Source organism: Ornithorhynchus anatinus, chromosome 1 (assembly GCF_004115215.2).
Source record: "Ornithorhynchus anatinus isolate Pmale09 chromosome 1, mOrnAna1.pri.v4, whole genome shotgun sequence".
In the NCBI taxonomy this organism is placed as follows: domain Eukaryota; kingdom Metazoa; phylum Chordata; class Mammalia; order Monotremata; family Ornithorhynchidae; genus Ornithorhynchus; species Ornithorhynchus anatinus.
Window position 1 is genome coordinate 90,500,378 of NC_041728.1, and position 19,684 is coordinate 90,520,061.

A 19,684-nucleotide genomic window follows, 5' to 3' on the forward strand; every position below is an offset into this window, starting at 1 on the left:
AAATCATCTGGAATCAAAGGCAGAATTTAGTGCAAAGGTGGGCCAAATAGTTAATTTGGGGAGAGAACACAGTTCAAAATAAGAAAAACGTGTACATTTAAGTAGCATCCTTACTCATAACAATGTAATCTAGCCTGTTTTTCTATTTTTAGTGTATATTATGAAACCCATCCACAGATTACGCTCCTCGATCCCATCATTAAACCATTCCAGAGCAATGATGATGAACAATTACAGAAATACCTCCCTCAGGTTAAGATAAAAGCTTAAAAACAGATAACTTACTAGAGGTAAACTTTCACTTTAATAACTCCATCATAATGAAGTACATATTTCTTATCTTCAAGTAGCTTAGATTTTAAACATGTCCATCTTGATGAATAAGTCTTTTGCCAAACACCTAATGAAAGTGACTTATTTTCCTTCTCTCTTTGCTATTTATGTAAAAAAGGAGGGTCAGAAACATTCAAGGACAGTGGAACATCGCCAGGAAAGGAGCCAAGGAATTGCAGACTAGAGGGGAAAGGAAAGAAGCAGTGTGACGTAGTGGAAAGAGCACAGGCCTAGGAGTCAGAGGACCTGGGTTCTAGTGGAAAGAGCACGGGCTTTGGAGTCAGAGGTCATGGGTTCGAATCCCTGCTCCGCCACTTGTCAGCTGTGTGACTGTGGGCAAGTCACTTCACTTCTCGGTGCCTCAGTTCCCTCATCTGTAAAATGGGGATGAAGACTGTGAGCCCCACGTGGGACAACCTGATTCCCCTGTGTCTACCCCAGCGCTTAGAACAGTGCTCTGCACATAGTAAGCGCTTAACAAATACCAACAATATTATTATTATTATTAATCCCAGCTCCACTACATACTTGCTGAGTGATCTAGTATACTTGCTGAGTGATCTAGTACCCTAAGTCACTTAGCACCTCTGTTTCTCAGTTCCTTCATCTGTAAAAAAAGACCATGAGCCCCATGGGGGACAAGAACTGTGTCCAAACTGATTATCTTATATCTACTCCAGCTCTTACTACCCTTCCTGGCTCACAGTAAGTGCTTAACAAATGCCATTAAAAAATGAAAAAAAAAAAAAAGAAATAAAGAACCAGGAGAGTGATAAGAAGTTGATTTATGCTTTGTGGTTTCCAGTACTAAATTCATTCCAAAAGTGAATCCTTTTGACTTATCACTCAGGGACCTGGCTGAGATGTTATAGCATCACTGGAAGAATTACCTACGGCCACTCTGAAAGGAACCTTAAAACCTTACGAAGCCACTCAAATGTATCCAGGTAATACACTGCGAGTGTCCAAGTAGACCTCTGGTGGAGGAAAATGGGAAGATTATTATTTTTTTTTTATGTATTTGTTAATTGCTGGCTGTGTGGCAGTCACTGTACTACGCACTGGGGTATATATAAGTTAATCAGGTTGGACACATTCCATGTCCCAAACATGGTGCTCACTGCCTTAATCCCCATTTTACAGATGAGGTAACTGAGGCACAGGGAAGTTGAGTGACTTAAAAATTCTCTTTACTTGCTCAAGACACACTGCTGAGTCTTTGCTACCTCAGTTATAAAAATCATGTTCACTATTGGTGGACACACTCCTCTCTGACTAAATGCAGAACACTCTCTGGAAGAGAGATTAACTGATCATTCACTTTTCTAGGATACCATTTATGACACAGAAGAGCTAATTTACCAAAACAAAGTCAGGGCACCCAGAGAAATCAAAATTATTTTGAATCCCCTATTTCTAAAACTGGATCTAAATCATCTTACTCTTGTTTTATCTTTTTATGCGACTATTGTGTCATGATCTTACCCATAGTTTAAATCTAATGTTATTTCTTGTGGATATTGATTTTGGTTTCAGATACAGCGAATTATCTGCACCTATGGCAGCTGGGAACACCTATTGCAGCAAGCCGTTTAGCCTGAAAAGGGAACGACCAATCCAGCGTCAATTCCTGCCCTAACACACTACAGAGCAAAATAATTTGTGACACACATTTACAACTCTCGTTCAATTTGGTAATCTGATGAATTGATTATGACATGGCCTCACAGTTGTCTCCACAGGAGACCTGAAATACTAAGACATACTTGGAGATGCAGCATGATGTAGTGGATAGAGTCCATGCCTGGGAGTCAGTAGGTCATGGATTCAAATCCTGGCTAGGCCACTTGCCTGCTGTGGGACTTTGGGCAAGTCAATTAACTTTTCTGGGCCTCAGTTATCTCATCTGTAAAATGGGGATTAAGAATATGAGCCCTACGTGGGACAGGCACTATGTCCGACATGATTTGCCTGTATCCACCCCAGTGCTTAGTAATAATAATAATGATGGTATTTGTTAGGTGCTTACTATGTACAAAGCACTGTTCTAAGTGCTGGGGTAGATACAGGGTCATCAGGTTGTCCCTCGTGGGGACAGTGCCTGGCACACAGTAAGCATTTAACAAATATTATTAATAAACAAACTGTAGTTTGCCCAAATCTGTAAGAAGGGAAAACTTGTTATGTATGAACCACAGGAGTGGGTTATGCCTATAAACAGAATGTTAAGAGTTAAAAATGCTGGTGCTTAGATGGAATGTTCTAACAGATGCAGAAAGTGGGTCACACAAGTATTTGGTAAGAACTGCCCCTGTCAGAAAATGAAAAAAACAGTAGCCAGCATCCTCTACCAAGAGTGGTGACACATTGAAACTCATCAATATTTATAGTACTAAACACCAGACCTGGAAATAGGGATGTTGTTACAACAATAAGGCAGGAAAACAGCTAACCCAGAGGGTCTTGTCTAGTCAGAAAATTCCTGCTGTCAACTTTATGACAAATCATCGCAGTCTCTTCGGAGAGTTTGTTTCTACCTAGGCGAGCCTGACTCGCATGCGGGTCAGAATTCTAACTTAAAATAAAAGTCTTCAGAAAAACCTGTCCTTTTGTCCCCTTCCCCACATGCAAAATTGGGCAGCTCTAAAACTCCTTTAGGCAAACAATGAATATTTAGATCAGTTTTATTTCTTATGGAATGAGGTCTAAGTTTCTCAGGCCAGATAAACTCAAGTAAATATTGATGCTCATTTATCTTTTAGCGTTCATTATTCCGCCTTTTAATATTTTGATCTCCAATTCTTTGTACATTGGGATTTTTGTTCTTTCCTGCACATTTAATTACATTCTTTAACTATCAACTTGATTTCTCTTTGAAAACCAAGCCCATAGCTAGGCTCTGGGATAAAACAATTATAGCCAGTTATTGATTTCCTAAAATCTAGTTTGGTGCCATTTGAATCGTCTTTTACACCCCCCTACGCATACCCAAGTGAAATTTGGTCCACACTTATTAAAAATTACACCGGTTTATCAAATTCTGTTAATCTCAGTTATCTGCATTTTGGCCCGGCTTCTCACTTGTTGCACTCCATACCCCAGAAGGAACATGACTGACAGGGAAGAAAGTGTGCAAGTGATCCTGTACAAACCATTTACACAATAATCAACTCGCCCTCTGCAGGTTCACAGTCATGAATCCTCAGGACCAAGGCTTGTTTATCACTTCTGACAGGAGGCTCCATCATTATCATCACAAACAGTTTACCAAGCCAGCCTATGTTTGATTTATTTCACTGAATTGTAGTGGTACTGGCAAATCACTTTTTTTAATGTTATAATGTTTACAGGTGAGGTTCAAAAGTCATAGGCAAAAGCATCCCATTCCATTCTCAATTATTTGCAATATGTAGTCATCCCCAGAATTTCACTGAAGTCCTCGACCTAAATAAGAAATGACAAGCAAGATGCAAAGAGTTGAGATTGGAAAGCTAAAATTCTTAATTTGGGGGAAAGTTTTCCTAGAGGAGCACTGTGACCTATGGAAAGAGTTCAGGACTGGGATTAGACCATGATTCTAATCCCAGCTCCTTGATTTGCCTGCTGTGTGAGTTTGGTAAAGATTTCTCCTATCTGATTATCTTGCAACTACTCCAGCACTCAGAAGTAGCACTAAGTGCAAATACCACCTTACTGCTAATATTCTTTTCAAATATAACAGATGAACGAAAGGAAGAATTTCATGAAGGTGATTACCTGGGCTTCCAAGAGATGGTGAATGAAGCTATATTTCTGTCCACTTATTTTACCAATGTGTCTAGTGAAATCCATCTATTGCTACCCATTCTTTCCAATTATACATTTAACTCTCCACATCAGATTCCATTTAACCTTATCTACAAATTGCCTTATACCACTCTATTACAAATATAAACACCAATTTCAAGTAGTTTAACTCCCAGTTTTCCTTCTAAGCAATCTCAAAATGCATCCTATTTTTATCGCCTTAAAAAAAAGAGAAAAACTTTACTAGGTAAGGGACTTGATAATTGCTTCCCCCTGCGTCATTACATTCTCTATTCTCTCTTTATAGTTAATCTCTTCTTAGAATCCTTTGATTAAATTACAAGGTGTGTACAAAATTTTACCAGTCACAAAAAAATTATACAATTATATTTGAATGTGCATTTTCATCTTTGATTTCTTCCGAAGGGATCATTCTACTTTCACCTGAGCAACTTAAAAACATCTGCAAATTTTCTTTTCAAAAGCATTTCCTTTTAATCTATTCCTTTTATACATTTGATTAAAATTATGAGATATGCTTTAAGTTTCCATGATTTTTAGCTTTAGTTGTAGCACACATTAATTGCATCAAAATACTGAAAAAGAAAATGTTAGGTATTTTAAAAAAGTGAATTTAAGAGCAGGAAAGATAAGGAAAAGTTAGTATGATGGCCTTAAATGGGGAGGGAACCTAGTTTAAGAGGGAACCTAGTTCTCTGACTTAAAGCAAGGAAAAACAATTTTTTTTTCTTCTGGCTTTGTTACAAGCTGTACTATTCTACACCCTTCATGGATTTACTGTTAAAAAACAAGCCCAGAAATAATGTTCATAATTTCTATATATAATTTCTATAAATCTTAAATAATTTCTAGTGCTGCATAACTAACTGCATGTGTAAGTAAAGGAAGTCAAATTTAAATTCTGGTGAGTTATGTATATTCTTACAAGTTGATACTACTTTCATGTATTCTTTTATATCACTCCTCAAATATCTGTTACATTTAACTTCAATCTCTGCAATTACATTTTACATGGATGCTGATGCTAAACTGCCATTAGTGTGTCAAAGGGAAAACGCCCAAACTTTACTTTCAGGATCTATGAAACACAATGAAACACTACTTTTGGATGTGAGTGTATGGAAACCTCCCTCCCTCTTTCCCCCAAATAACCCTAGTTTCTCACGGTCATGAGAAGTAGACTGGTAATGACACTATTTCTTTGTAATATTTCTAGAGCCTAATATGAAATGAAGTCTTCTTTTTTTGGTTGGTGGGGGGGGTGCTTAAATGGCATCATGGGTAAAGTTCAAAAAAGTATTCAGTTGAATATATCTATATAGACATAACACCCACCCCCTGATGGAAAGAACCTGGATCCTAATCCCAGCCCCGCCGCGTATCAGTTGTGTGGCGTTAGACAAGTTACTTAACTTCTCTGTGCCTCAGTTACTTCATCTTACCTCATCTTTAAATTGGGGTTTAAATCCTACTCCCTCCTACTTAGACTGTGAGCCCCACTGAGACAGGGACTGTGTCCAACCTGATTGATTTATATCCACCCCAGTATTAAGAGTAGTGCTTGGTACATAGTAAGCGTTTAACAAGTACTATATTAATTGTTGTCCTTCATATTAGAAGACAATATTATTAATGGTGATATTCCCTTTTGAGTGTGTGTGACTGAAAGGGCCAATGACGGACCCACCTTCTCGACAAAATGGTGAACATAAAAAGGCTGACCCTTGTGATTTCATGATGCTTGCTAAGGCTGGTGCTGTTTCTGCTTCTACCTCCTTGTTTCTCATCCCTTACTTCTTTACAAAAAGAGACACTCCTTCCTTGATTGCAGTACACCATGCTGGTATGGCCTCGAAAATTGACTTAAGTTTTCCTCTGGGATGCAGCATTGGGTGAGGTTTTCTTTTCCTGCGGACTTAAAATGCTTCCGTGGTCAGGTCCCCAGACAGAGGTGTTTGGTATCTTACTATCTTTCACTCTCCTCCCGTGTCCCACCGAAGTCGGGGTGTTGAAGTAAGCTTAGATTCAATGAGAGAAGAGTGAGTACATTCCAGAATTGAATTATTTGGGATCTCATCTTGCCACCTGATATTGAACATGGCTAGAAATATCAATGATGGAACTGCTCAAAGAGGAACAGATGTTGTCCACGATGAGCTCGGGTCTCAATCAGTGGTATGTACTGAGTGCTTACTATTTGCAAAGCACTGTACTGTTTGGGCGGGTGCAACACAACAGAGTTGGCAAACACATTCCCTGCCCATTGCGAGCTCACAAGTCTAGACAGGGAGACAGACATTAATATAAATTAATAATTTATAACACATTTAAAGATATGGACTTAAGTGCTTATTAATTGTCCATATTAGAAGACAATATCATTAATGGTTATATTCCCTTTGGAGTGTAAGTGTGTGACTGAAAGGGCAGGGTTGAGGGTAGGACAAATATCAATAGCACACAGTCTCACTCGTAGAAAACGGTGGACATCAATGTAGCTTAGTAGACCTTTAGTTTCATCTGAAGTGTGATATGGCATTGTCATTACACTCTGTTGACCTGTCTCCCAAAGGATGGCCTCCTTGGTTTGCTCATCTACTCCTTTGCCTATTGCTGCATCATTGGTCAATAAGCTGTGTAGATAAACCTTCCTTCCACCAGCCTCTCCTCTCTCCAGTCCGTATTTCACTCTGATGCCTGGATCATTTTTCTAAAAAATCATTCCTCAAACAGGGCTTGACACATAGTAGGCTTTAACAAGTACCATCAGTATTACTGCTATTACTGTTACTATCACCTAACCTCACTTATCTCCCACAACTCAGCCTGCCCACTTCACTTCTCTAACACCAACTTACTGGGCCTCATCTTGTCTCTCTCTCAACCCCTTGCTCACGTTCTCCCTCGTGCCTAGAACTCTTTCCACCTTCATATCGGGCAGACCACCACTCACCCACCTTCCAAGCCCAATGAAAATCATATCCTCTCAAACAAGCCTTTCCTGACTAACCTCTCATTTTCCCAGCTATTCTCCCACTCTTCTGAATCATCTATGCACTTGTGTCTATACCCCTTAGTACTTTTATACTCACCCCATACTCATAGCACTCCCCAATTGTATTAACTGTATGTGGTAACATATCTTCCCTATACTCCACTGCTGTACTATCTGTAATTCATTTGAATGACTGTCTCTCCCTCTAAATTACACTCTCCTTGAAAGCCGAAATCACATCTTCCAATTCTTGTGAGAAGCAGCGTGGCTTAGTGGAAGCAGCACAGGCTTGGGAGTCACGGGATGTGAGTTCTAATTCTGGCTCCACCACTTGTGTGACCTTGGGCAAGCCACTTAACTTCTCTAGGCCCAACTCATCTGTAAAATGGGGATAAAGACTGTGAGCCCCATGTGGGACAACCTGATTACCTTGTATCTATCCCAACACTTAGAACAGTGCTTGGCACATAGCAAGTGCTTAATAAAAACCATAATTATTATTATTATTGCTTTGAATTTAATACCATATTAAGTGCCTTCAGCATCTTACTAAAGCTTCAGCCCAAATAATTGTTCATCCTGCTCTCTGGTGTTACCTTTGTTTTATGCTGCCTCAGGATGAGCTCAGACTGATGCAGTTAATAAGAAAATATTACCTTGATTTTTGTCTAGTACTTTTATTTTCAAAGCACTCGCACATATGCTTATTTAATTTATGACCAAAGTGCTCAATATAATGCTCTGTACACAAATAAGCACTCAATCAGCACTGTTGACTGGAGGGGGGGGGGGGGGGGTGCGGGGAAGGGCAGTATTTGTTAGCACATATTATGTGCCAGGCACTGTTGTTTTAAGTGCTGGGGTAAATATGAGGTAATCAGGTTGGACACAGTCCATGTCCCACATGGGGTTCACAGTCTTAATACCCTTTTCACAAATGAGATAACTGAGGCACAAGTTAAGAGGCTTGCCCAAGGTCCACAGCAGACAAGTGGCAGAGTCAGGATTAAAAGCCAGGTCCTTCTGACTCCCTTGCCTGTGCTCTAACCACTAGTACTCACTGCTTCTCCATTTATTCATTGACCTCCAATGAATCAATTGATTGACTGATTCCAAATTCTGCAAAGTGTTCAGCTGTGTCCCCAATTGCTCTGGTGCAGACTGGCACATCCCCTCTGTTTTTTATGAGGGGAGGCAGTGTAGTATAATGGAGGACCACCTGTCTGTAAGCCTGAGGACCTGAGTTAGAATGCGACTCTTTCACCAGCCTATTGGGTGACCTCGGGAAAGTCACTTAACTTCTCTTATACTTCAATTTCCTCATCAAGGAATGGGGATAATAATACCTGCTCTGCTACCCAACTTCACAGGGTTGCTGTGAGGGAATAAATTAAATAAGCACATGTGAGAGTGCTTTGAAAATAAAAGTGCTAGACAAAAATCAAGGTAATATTTTCTTATTATTGCATCAGCCTGAGCTCAGCCTGAGGCATTATAAAACAAAGGTAACACCAGAGAGCAGGACGAACAATTATTTGGGCTGAAGCTTTAGTAAGATGCTGAAGGCACTTAATAAGGTATTCATTATATAAAAGACCTTTGTCATTTCAAGTGGTGAAAACACTATGTAGAGAAAAATGTATTATTTTTATTTCCAAGTAAAAATAGTATATCTCTACTTTAGCTGGAAATAGGATGGGACTGTATAAAATCCGGCCATGGGCCCAGGGTCATATTTTGCCCACCCTTACCACAGAGCCTCCAGAGGCATCTCCTCATCTGAGAAATTCTAGAGTGCGGGATGGTTGCAAGACTTATTCAGGGTGAATTAACAAATCCCAGAAAAATCAATGCAAAGCGTGGGCGGCACAGAACACTGCTAACAGAACCTTCTGTGTGATGGTTTCTACAGCCCTCATTCTCGGCTTGATTTCTCCTCCTCCTTCCCCACCCTCCCGCCCCCAACCCCAGCATTTCCAAGTTTACTGATGCTGTGAGGACCCAGCCTTTTGAGTCCCCGGTCTAGCACAGAGCCAACACCTGGACTTGAACTGGGGAGGCAGGGAGATGAAAGACATGCCGGGCAATTTCTTAGGACCTCAGCCGTACTAGGGAAATCACCATTGCTGCTCATGGACAATCAGTTAATCAACTGATCAATTAATGAAATGTATTTACTGAACTTTTACTGTATGCAGAGCACTGTACTGTTTGGGAGAGCACTTATTAATTTATATATATATATATTAATGTCAGCCTTCCCCTCTAGGCTGTGAACTCATTGTGTGCAGGGAAAGTGCCTGTTAATTGTTATACTGTACTCTCTCAAGTGCTTAGTACAGTGCTTTGCACACTGGTAAGTGTTCAATAAATAAGACTGAATGAATGAATGAATGAATGAATGAGAGTACAATATAACAAAGTTGGTAGACACGTTCCCTTTCCGCAACAAGCTTTTCAGAGGTTGTTGTATTAGGGAAAACTCCCTGTGAGAGCCCCAGAAATATGAAGTCCTTGCTGGGGTGATTTTAGGAGTAGAACTCCTATTCTAGGATGCGGTTTGCCCCATTTTAATCAGCCCCCAGATTATTTCCCCGGGAATAGTCCCCAGGGACCTACCTGCCTAATGCCAGCCTTTACCAACAAAATTGATTTTGGACTGACTCAAGCAGTCAAATTTCACATTCTTCAAATGGCCTGTCTCTGACCACAGTTTAGGTGGGAGAAAGGGAAGAACCGGGAATGTGAATGTTTGGGGGATTGTGCTTTTTGTTTTTTTAACGGTCTTAATAATTGCTGGACTGGACCTTGTTATTCCACTGCCTCCCAAAGCTGGCAAAGCCAGATATCAATGAGCCATTAAAAGGAGTTTTTCACTTAATTTTGCCCCTTGGATAAAGCTTTCAGAACATGGGCTTTAATCCAGCCTGTGGCCTCATCTACCACCAGTAATGGCCATGGTTCAATACTGTAGAGGTTCAATATAGTACAACATTTTCCTTCAGTAAGAACTATTATGTTCAAAGCTGCTGATATTGTATAAGTCTCCTGGGTGATGATTAGGATACAAAAAAGCTGTAGACTTGCTGGTTTCTGGCACTTTCACTGCTTACAGCAACCAAACTGGACAGCTCAAAAAGACAATTCGTCTATATTTATGCTAGGTTCTAGAGATGGGGCACAGGGGAAAAGATATTTGGTCCCCCAAATATGAGTTCACTGTATCAATTTTCATTTGCTGTATAAAAATACTCTGTCACAGGACTGTGTTTTGCAAATATATTCTGGACACTACCAGCCCACCTTCGTACAACTGAGTCACAGTCTAAAGTAATGAGACTGATTACACTATCAGAAACCTGAGGAGGTTTTCCATAATCGTAAAATCATTTTCTTTGGTACTGGGACTTTACAAACCCAAATTAATGTGAATACATCCAGTTTCCCTATAACCCAAGGGTTGTGTACCTCCCTAAATAACCTGTAAAGAAGCAGCATGGCCTAATGGAAAGAGCATAGGCTTGGGAATCAGAGGTCATGGGGTTTTAATCCCTGCTTCACCACTTGTCAGCTGTGTGACTTTGGGCAAATCACGTATCTTCTCTGTGCCTCAGTTAAATAGGGATTAAGACTGTGAGCCCCACGTGGGACAACTTGATTACCTTGTATCTACTCCAGCGGTTAGAACAGTGCTTGGAACACTGTAAGCACTTCACAAATACCATCATCATCAAAATGTTTTATTAAGAAAAATCTATGCTTTGCATTTGTCCAGGCTAACGCCACAGATATGTGTGATAGCAGTTTCTTTGAAAGCACAGCACAGCAGGATCCAGACAGGCTCACTTCACGATCAGAACGTATGCTGCCTCTCTAATTGCGTTCAAACCAAGGTGAATACTGAATCCATGTGTTATGGCTGAACCTGCGTTGCAACGTGCCGCTGTTCCATTTTGAACAAACTCTAAAATGTATCTCTTCAAATCGCCAAAGAATCGCAAAACTAGGTCAAACAACAGAAGACGTGAAGGTGCCGGATGCCAAGCGCCCGCGGCATCTTTCTCTGATCATAAGGCACTAGTAAAAGGCCAAGACATGCAAATTCAAGAGACAAGTACAATAGACTTGTACTATTAGCTACGCAGATGCACCAGGGTAGTGGGACTGGAAGATATAATCCCTGTAGCCCCTACAATTTTTTCAGATCAAAAAAACAACAAAGGTGGTCCCAAAAACTGATTTACTCTGATGTTTTCATGAATCATAAAGACTCAATTTTCCATAGGGCAGTGCTCCATGAACCAACCTTTTTACTTTGACTTAAAAGTTAATTGATGTCTGCTTTGTTTCCTTCTATGAAATGGAAATTAAGTAAAATATGATATTAAAAAGCAGATCCTCTCAGGAAGCAAGAGATTAGACCCATTCCCTTTTGATTCTGTTGGAATAAGTTTTTGAAAGAAAAACAAAAACACTGATTGCATGCCTCTTGGAAGACTGTCCAGAGTGTATGAAGTCCAGGTTTGCTCTTTGAATAGTGTACTCTCTTAGCAAGTCTTTCATTCTACACATTAATTAATAAGGGGGGGAGAAAAAAAAAAAGAACTAACCCTGTAGAGAGGATGGCATTTGTCTGTGAAACATGGTGCCAAACGAGCATAGATCTGTAGGCTATAGAAATAAGCTGCCAGCTGGAGCGATAAGGCAGAATTGGATTGCTTTTCAAAGCACTTGTTGGCATCTAACTCCTAAAATGGAAAGTAATAGAATTAATTTAGCTAAAAGGAATAATCAAGCTTATAACTGCAAATAATATTATCAAAAAATCCATGTCAACAAATGCCCATTTCCCCTAAATTAGCTGTACTATTAATGTAGTTCAAAAGACAAGAAAGTTTACTCTCCTTAAATCAACTGCTTGAATAAAGACAAGCTCAAAATTGATATACTCATTTTCTCAGGGTTTTGCTTAGACACAAAATTACACTCAACATTAATACATTTTCCATTTTAATAATAATACAATTAAATGCTGTCAAGCCATCACTGTGGTTTCTTTAAATCCAAAGCAACACTATATTAGCAGTTCAATATGACTTACCTGCGGTAATGCAAGCAGGTAAGCAAGAGACAAGGTCATGTCATTTGGTAAAGTATCACTAGCCAGTTGTAAGAGAACTGAAGAACAAAGGAAAATATGACATATATCGATTAGTGTTCTATTCACATTAAGTGAAATGCTTTTCATGCTCTGGAAAATGTTAACAGACACTAGCAGGAATCACTGCCTGAACACACTTAGTGAAGCCTTAATTTTTTTTTTCTTAATCTTAACTTTCAGGCAAAGTTCATTATGCCACCAAATAGGATGAATGAGCAAACAGTTGCAAACTCAAACTAAAGTAACATCACCTGGTCTACATCCCTCTAGAATGTCAGCTCCTTGAGGACAGGGAACAGGTCTACTAACTCTGTTGTAATGTACTCTCCCAAGTGCCTAGAACAGTGCTCTGCACACAGTAAGTGCTCAATAGATACTATTGATTGATGGCTACAAGCTAACTTGATGGCAATAAAAATCAAGGTAATGGTATGAAATTATATACATTACAGAAAGCCAACAAGAGATATACTGTCAATACGAGTTCTCCAAAAACAAGCAACTAGTAAATAGATTTCATATGTTCCTCAATTACTTTATTGTTCATAAGCCATATTGCCAAAAATGAATTTGAGTTGTAAAATATGAAATTATCTTACCAGTGAAAAATTTTTCATTCCTGAAGCTACTTCTTATTGCAAACTGTGCACTATTCTAAATGTCCATGCCTAAAACTAATCCAAGGGGTGTTAGCTCATAGAGTCTTCTCCCACCTGCAGTGGCTGCAAACTCTTCATGTTGGAAAAAAATATGCTTTACACAGAATGTTAGCCCTGAAAATTAAGCCTTATGGAAGTTTTAGTGATCAACTTATCTAAACGATGTGGGTTTTTATCAATTTAACATGATGGTCATGAAATTTCTATCTACATTCCAATATAGGTTTGCACAATGGTTCATCTTTGGAAAGCAAAAGGAAGTCTCTACTGTCTAACTGTTGTAATGTTTATCGCTTTGAAACAATCAGAGAGCATGAGACAAATTGATTCACTGACGATCCAGAAATGGTAAAGACAAAAGATCGAGGAGTTAGAAAAGTAAGGAGGAGAGTGGCCGGGGGAGGGGTGTCACAGAGAGGAAAAGGAAGCCATCCTTCTAGGGATTCCCTAACTGTGTGAGCTGCAGGCCTATTAGTTCACCCGCAGATCTGCCTCTGTTCAATGCACTTCTACTGATTTTGCACAGAAGTTACCTACTAAAAATAGGAAATCATCTATATAATTTTTAGGACCCTCTTGCTTATCACCCAACCTCCCAATACTTATGTCTCCTCCTCTAAATTGTAAACCCACTGTGGGCAGGGGATGTGTCTACCAACTCTCCTATATTGTAATCTCCCAAGAGCTTAGTACAGTCCACTGCATACTGTTAGCACTCACTAAAAACAACTGATTGATTGCTTGATTCATTCATTCAATTGTATTTATTGAGCACTTCCTCTGTGCAGAACATGCACTAAGCGCTTGGAAAGTACAATTCGGCAACAGAGACAATCCTTACCCAAAGTGGGATCACAGTCTAGAAGTGGGGAGACAGGCAACAAAACAAATAGACAAGCACTAATTGCATCAGTATAAATAGAATTATAGATATATATACATCATTAATAAAACAAATTGAATAATATGTACATGTACACACAAGTGCTGTGGGGCAGGGAAGGGGTAGAGCAGAGAGAGGGAATTGGGCCAATGAGGAGACGAGGAGAAGCAGAGAAAAAGGGGGCGCTAGTCTGGGAAGGCCTCCTGGAGGAGCTGAGCCTTCAGTAGGTCTTTGAAGGGGGGAAGTGTGAGTGTTTGGCAGATTTGAGGAGGGAGAGGATTTGAGGAGGGAGGTCATTCGAGGCAGAGGCAAGATGTGGGTCAGGGATCGACGGCAGGACAGGCGAGAACGAGGCACAGTGAAGAAGAGAGCAGCAGAGGAGAAAGAGTGTGCAGGCCGGAGATGGAGGAGAGAAGGGAGGTGAGGCAGAAGGGGACAAGGTGATGGACAGCTTTGAGGCCAATAGTGAGGACTTTTTGCCTGATACTAAAGGTTGAAAGGCAGCCACTGGAGATTTCTGAGAAGGGGGGTGACATGCCCAGGGTGTTTCTGTAGAAAGATAATGATGGCAGCAGAGTGAAGTATAGACTGAGGTGGGGAGTGACAGGAGTTTGGGAGATCAGAAAGGAGTAAGTAAGTATTCCTACACTCAACTATCTGTCCTATCCCTAATCTACTTTAAAGTCAGTCTCCTTCTGTAGACTGTAAGATCCTTGTGAACAGGAATTACATCTACCAAATCTGTTGTACTGTACTCTCCCAAGTGCTTAGTACAGTGCTCTGTACACAGTAAGCACTCAGCTGATTGTTAAAAGTTCTCCAAACAACAGCTCCTAGGAAACATTGCTCTGGTTAGTAAAGAAATGCAAATGAATTCATCCCCACTCTGTAGCACTCATCTTATGACCTTCCAACTCCACTATAAAATTTATTTCATAAAAATTAAACCACCCAGGCTAAAAAAGGTTTTGGTGAAAAATATGAAAAAAGTCTTCTTTCATATTTCAATTTTCCAAAGGTTTTCTAATGAAATCATTAATAATACATTCACTTTTATCATTATATAATATTCTCACAGCTCAGAATTTGAATAAGTGGATAAAACCTCTGCACACTGTAGGCGCTCAATAAATACCATTGACTGATAGTTCTTATAAAGCTATTAACAGCCAATAAGTATTAAACCACTTTCTTCATAGAGTAATGGGCGAAAAAACATACAAAATTACAGAGGGGGATGATGAAATTTACAATGATTACAGTGAGTCAATATAATGAATCAAAGAATTTTAGGCAAAGCCAAACTGCCTTTTATTGCATTTTACAATGATAAAGAAGCATTTATTTGTTCAGAGCTTTGAAATCTCCATCACTCCTTCTATTGAAACATACACAACGTCATTAACAAATTTAAATCAACCTATGTCAGCTTATGAGTTGAAAACACTAAAACAATATTTGGACTATGAGGTGGAATACATATTTTGAGAGAAATCACTAAACATGAAAGTTTAGTAATAAATAAAAATTATATTGTGCTACAATACAAATTAAGACTAAAGAACTATGAAACCCTTTAGTAAATGGAACTTCGGAATTCATTTGGAGCAAAGAGTAAATAAATTGAAACTACATTGAATGAAAACAATTTGTTTAATATATTTCTTACCTTCTGTAGTTGGAAATACGTTTTCCCCTTCACTCTTAGTTTCTGCTAATTTCCCTGTTCTCAGCAAGACTTCTGCAAAGCTTTCTAAAGGGACATGCTGATAGGCTGTATAGGTAACTTCAGCCTGCACAAAAAATAATTATTCGACATGATAGGATTTAATAGCTTATTTTAATGCTCATATCTAATATGCCTGGCAACACAGCACTCGACATTCCATTAATAACTCCCGCTATCAGCTTAATTTCCTAAAATAAATCATTTTAAAATGCAGAAACTTTCATATGCTCTTTAACTTGGCAGAATAAATAATGAATCCAATTACTTAATGATAGTGAAGCAAATGATTGAATATTTTAAACCTAGTAACAGTATTTCATTTTCAAGAAATAAAATAATCTATTTGCATCAAATGGTATGAAATAAAACAAGATAACAATAAAATCTCTATTTCAACACAGCTTATACTTACTTCAGCCAGAAAAGGATCAACAATTAAAGATTCATAAAAAGGATGGCAGCCTTGTTTTTCCAATTTGGCATTGGCTCCGGCCCCGCTTCTATAAACATCCCCAAATTCTTGTCCCTCAAAGTAAAAAAAAAAAGTATATTCTGACATTAGCGATGGGATTTCTACATTAGTAAAAGCTACCTAAAGTATTTCAAAAACTCAAGGTGCACAAGTAATAGCTAACAGTATGGACTATAAAAATGAAAGCTGCGTATATTCAAGAAACCATGAAAAAAACGAATATAGCCTATGTCACTAATATAACTGAATTAACAAGGGCTTGACAGACTAAGGTTGTATGTAAATGCTATTTCATTGACTCAGTTTCTGTTTGATGTGGAGGTGGATGGGCAGCCACTGGAGGTTCTATTTTTGAAGATCAGTTGCTTGTCTATTCTATTTCTTGGCAGTTAGATCTTAGTATGATAGCGGAACAAAGGTCCCCAAGACGGAGCCACTGATGGGTGATTTCTAGACATCCTCCACTTACCCCAGTTAATCCTGCCCTTTGTAGGTTCGGCAGAGAGGACACAGATGAAAACGACAGATGGTAAAGGAGTCCAACTTCCTATCCTCCCTATCCCTCTGGAGAACTCACACCAACTTGCCAACATGCTGTTTCACTCCTGTGCTTGTGCTGTGGGTGCTGTTCCCACAAATCCAGGCATTTGGCCTAATTCAGCCACTTCAAATAGGTTCATTATGGTCAGGAAATGTGTCTGCTAATTTCCCTTGTATTGTACTCTTCCAAGTGCTTAAAACAGCAGTCTGCACATAGTAAGCACTCAATAAATACCACGGATTGATCCACATTCTGCCCTCTCTATTTTTCACAGCGCTGTTTCTCTCTCTCTCGCTCCCCTGCCCTTCAAATTTTTCCACATATTTAACTAAGCTGAAGGCCCCAAATGTCCCCCCAACCCTTGTATAGTTTGCTAACTACTATACTGATGAAAATCGATACCATCAGGCGTCTTCTACACTGTAAACTTGTTACGGGCAGGGAACATTCCCACTGATCCTGTTTTACTATACTCTCCCAAGTGCTTAGTACAATGCTATGTACATACTATACTTAATAAATACCACTGATTGATTGATTAGCTTTCCAAAATCTCCTTATTCCCTTCCAATGCCACTTTCATTCTCTCATTCCTCTCAAGATGCCACCATCGGTAGTAACATCCTCAAAAGAGAAGTACATTCATGCTGGCAGATCAAAACCAAGCTCTGTATTTGCATGTAAAAGATGTCTTACATGTAATGGTCGGAGGTAGGTTAAAGACTTCTTCCACCACTGCCGGTCGCTGACTGCATGAAGCATGGCTTTGGTTGTCATCGTTGTATTAGACAGGACTTTCATGGTAGTAGCAGTCGTCCAGTATAATAAGTCAGTTGAATGACTCGGTGGAATGTTTGTTCCATCCTGACATTTACACAAAGAGAACGGGAAGTTTTAAAGTGCTCAAAGAACGTAGCAGTGTTAAAAAAAAAAGTATCCCATACACCAAGTTGACTGATTTCAGAAAACAATTCACCCAAAATGACTTTCATTCATCCAATCCATTAATCCGATCCAATACTTCCAAAGTATAAATTCAGGGTCATGACCAGAATAGACAAGCAACTGATCTTTTAAAATAGAACCCCCAATGGTTGCCCATCCACCTCCTCATCATCCTCACCGTCGGCACTGCTCCCTCCTACCTCACCTCACTGCTCTCCTACTATAGCGCAGCCTGCACACTTTGCTCCTCTAACGCTAACCTTCTCAATGAATCTCAATCCCGTCTGACTCGCTGCCGACCTCTCATCCACGTCCTGCCTCTGGCCTGGAATGCTCTCCCTCCTCATATCGGACAGTCTATTACTCTTCATCTCTTCAAAGCCTTATTGAAGGCACATCTCCTCCAAGAGGTCTGTCCTAAGCTCTTTTTTCCTTATCAACTCCTCTTTTTCACCCTGACTTGCTCTCTTTGTTCTTCCTCCTCCCAGGCCCTGGCACTTATGTCCATATCTGTACTTTATTTCTTTATATTAATTTATTTCTCCCCCTCTATACTCTAACCTCATTGTGGGCAGGGAATGTGTCTGTTATATTGTACTCTCCCAAGTGCTTAGTTCACAGTTAGTGCTCAATTAATAATGAGTAACTAACTTACTATATTTGACTAAAGAATGTGTTATACAATCTTACTGTGGGACACAACATCTGATGTGTGACGCAGAATGCACTATACATTGCCTAATTATAATCTGAAAGGTCTGTCTGTATCGTTCTAATGGTTTTGATGTCTTCTTTCATTACTATTATCACTTTATTACAGATAGACCTTTCATTTATTAAGAACCCCAGAATGACCCTTTTATTTCTTAAGACTTACACTGTACAAACAGTCTCCTGGATCTTTGGGTATTGCTCAGTAAATACTATGAGTACAGTTGGACACTCTATTGCCCCCAAGACACTACCAGCTGTCAGGGGACCACTTTTGTTTTTCCAGCAGGAGCGGGGAATGGGACAAAGTAGCTTGTGGAAACCCACAGAGAGCAACAACAGCAAAAGGGCTGCAACTCGGCTGGGTCACTTGTCTGCCCAATTTTAATCATTCCTAGTAACCAGTGACATTTTGGGGTCCCCTATTGATGACTCCTAAATAGAGAGGAGTGAAGTGGTAAGAGCAAAGGGGAAACAGAGAGGGCAGGGAAAGAAAGGAAAATAAATGAGATCTGCGGCTACGGATGACCAGCGTCAACTTGGCAGGAGCTGAAAGGGGAGAGGTCAGAAGAAGAAAAGCAGTGCCACCTAGAAGATAGAGCTTGGGCCGGGGAGTCAGAAGGACTTGGGTTCTAATCCCGGCTCTGCCTCTTGTCTGCTGTGTGATCTTGAGCAACGCATTTCACTTCTCTGGGCCTCAGTTACCTCACCTGTAAAATTGGGAATAAAACTCTGAGTTCCATGTGGGACACAGACTGTCCCAACACAACAGTGCCTGGCACATAGTAAGCGGTTAACAACATTAAAAAAAAAAGAGCAGGGCGAGGTAAAGAGCAAGAATTTTTGGTCCATCATCTCTGGTCACAGGTCAGACAAAGAGGAGACACTGGACCCAGTAGACAGGTCTTAGAAGGGCAGCATAGCTTGCTGTGGGTTGGGTATGTGTCTACCAATTAACTCTGTTACACTGTACTCTCCCAAGTGATTATTGGTACTGTGCTCTGCACACAGTACGTGCTCAATAAATATGACTGACTGATGGACAGAGTACTTCCTCTCCGAAAAACACAATTAATGAACACAAGGGACTGTAGGAACCATTCAGGAAGCACTTCTGGAAGGAGTGAAAGTACAATGACCAAGGGACAGAGAAAAGCAAGGAGCAAAGGAACCAAGTATAGAGGAAGACACAAAAGAGTAAAATAAGAGATTCAACAAAAGGAGAAACAACCTCTTGGACACAACTTTATAAGGAAGCAGGGAAGAGAACAGTAATCAGATACACTATGTAGATAAGAAGAAGAGACTGCAATGCAGGATAAACCTAGATAGAGATAAAGTACTCAAGACACAGATTAAGTAAAAGCACGGTAATTTAGGGAAAAAAAGGAAAAGAGTGAGAACTGTAGTAGTACTTCTTCAGCTCCCAATTGGTGTAATTATATAGG

The 19,684-nt window shown here is 39.8% G+C and overlaps 1 protein-coding gene across 2 annotated transcripts in view; it reads right to left on the minus strand.

The window, feature by feature from the left end:
- NBAS (NBAS subunit of NRZ tethering complex) overlaps nt 1-19,684 on the minus strand; it is a 286,332-nt gene that overhangs the window by 101,919 nt on the left and 164,729 nt on the right. For both annotated transcript variants that reach the window (XM_029058646.2, XM_029058643.2), the window contains exons 36-40: nt 17,277-17,444; nt 15,980-16,093; nt 15,508-15,631; nt 12,237-12,313; nt 11,746-11,883 (exon numbers count right to left, since the gene is read on the minus strand). In XM_029058646.2, the coding sequence (XP_028914479.1) occupies nt 11,746-11,883; nt 12,237-12,313; nt 15,508-15,631; nt 15,980-16,093; nt 17,277-17,444 (621 nt within the window). The remainder of the gene's footprint in view (nt 1-11,745; nt 11,884-12,236; nt 12,314-15,507; nt 15,632-15,979; nt 16,094-17,276; nt 17,445-19,684) is intronic.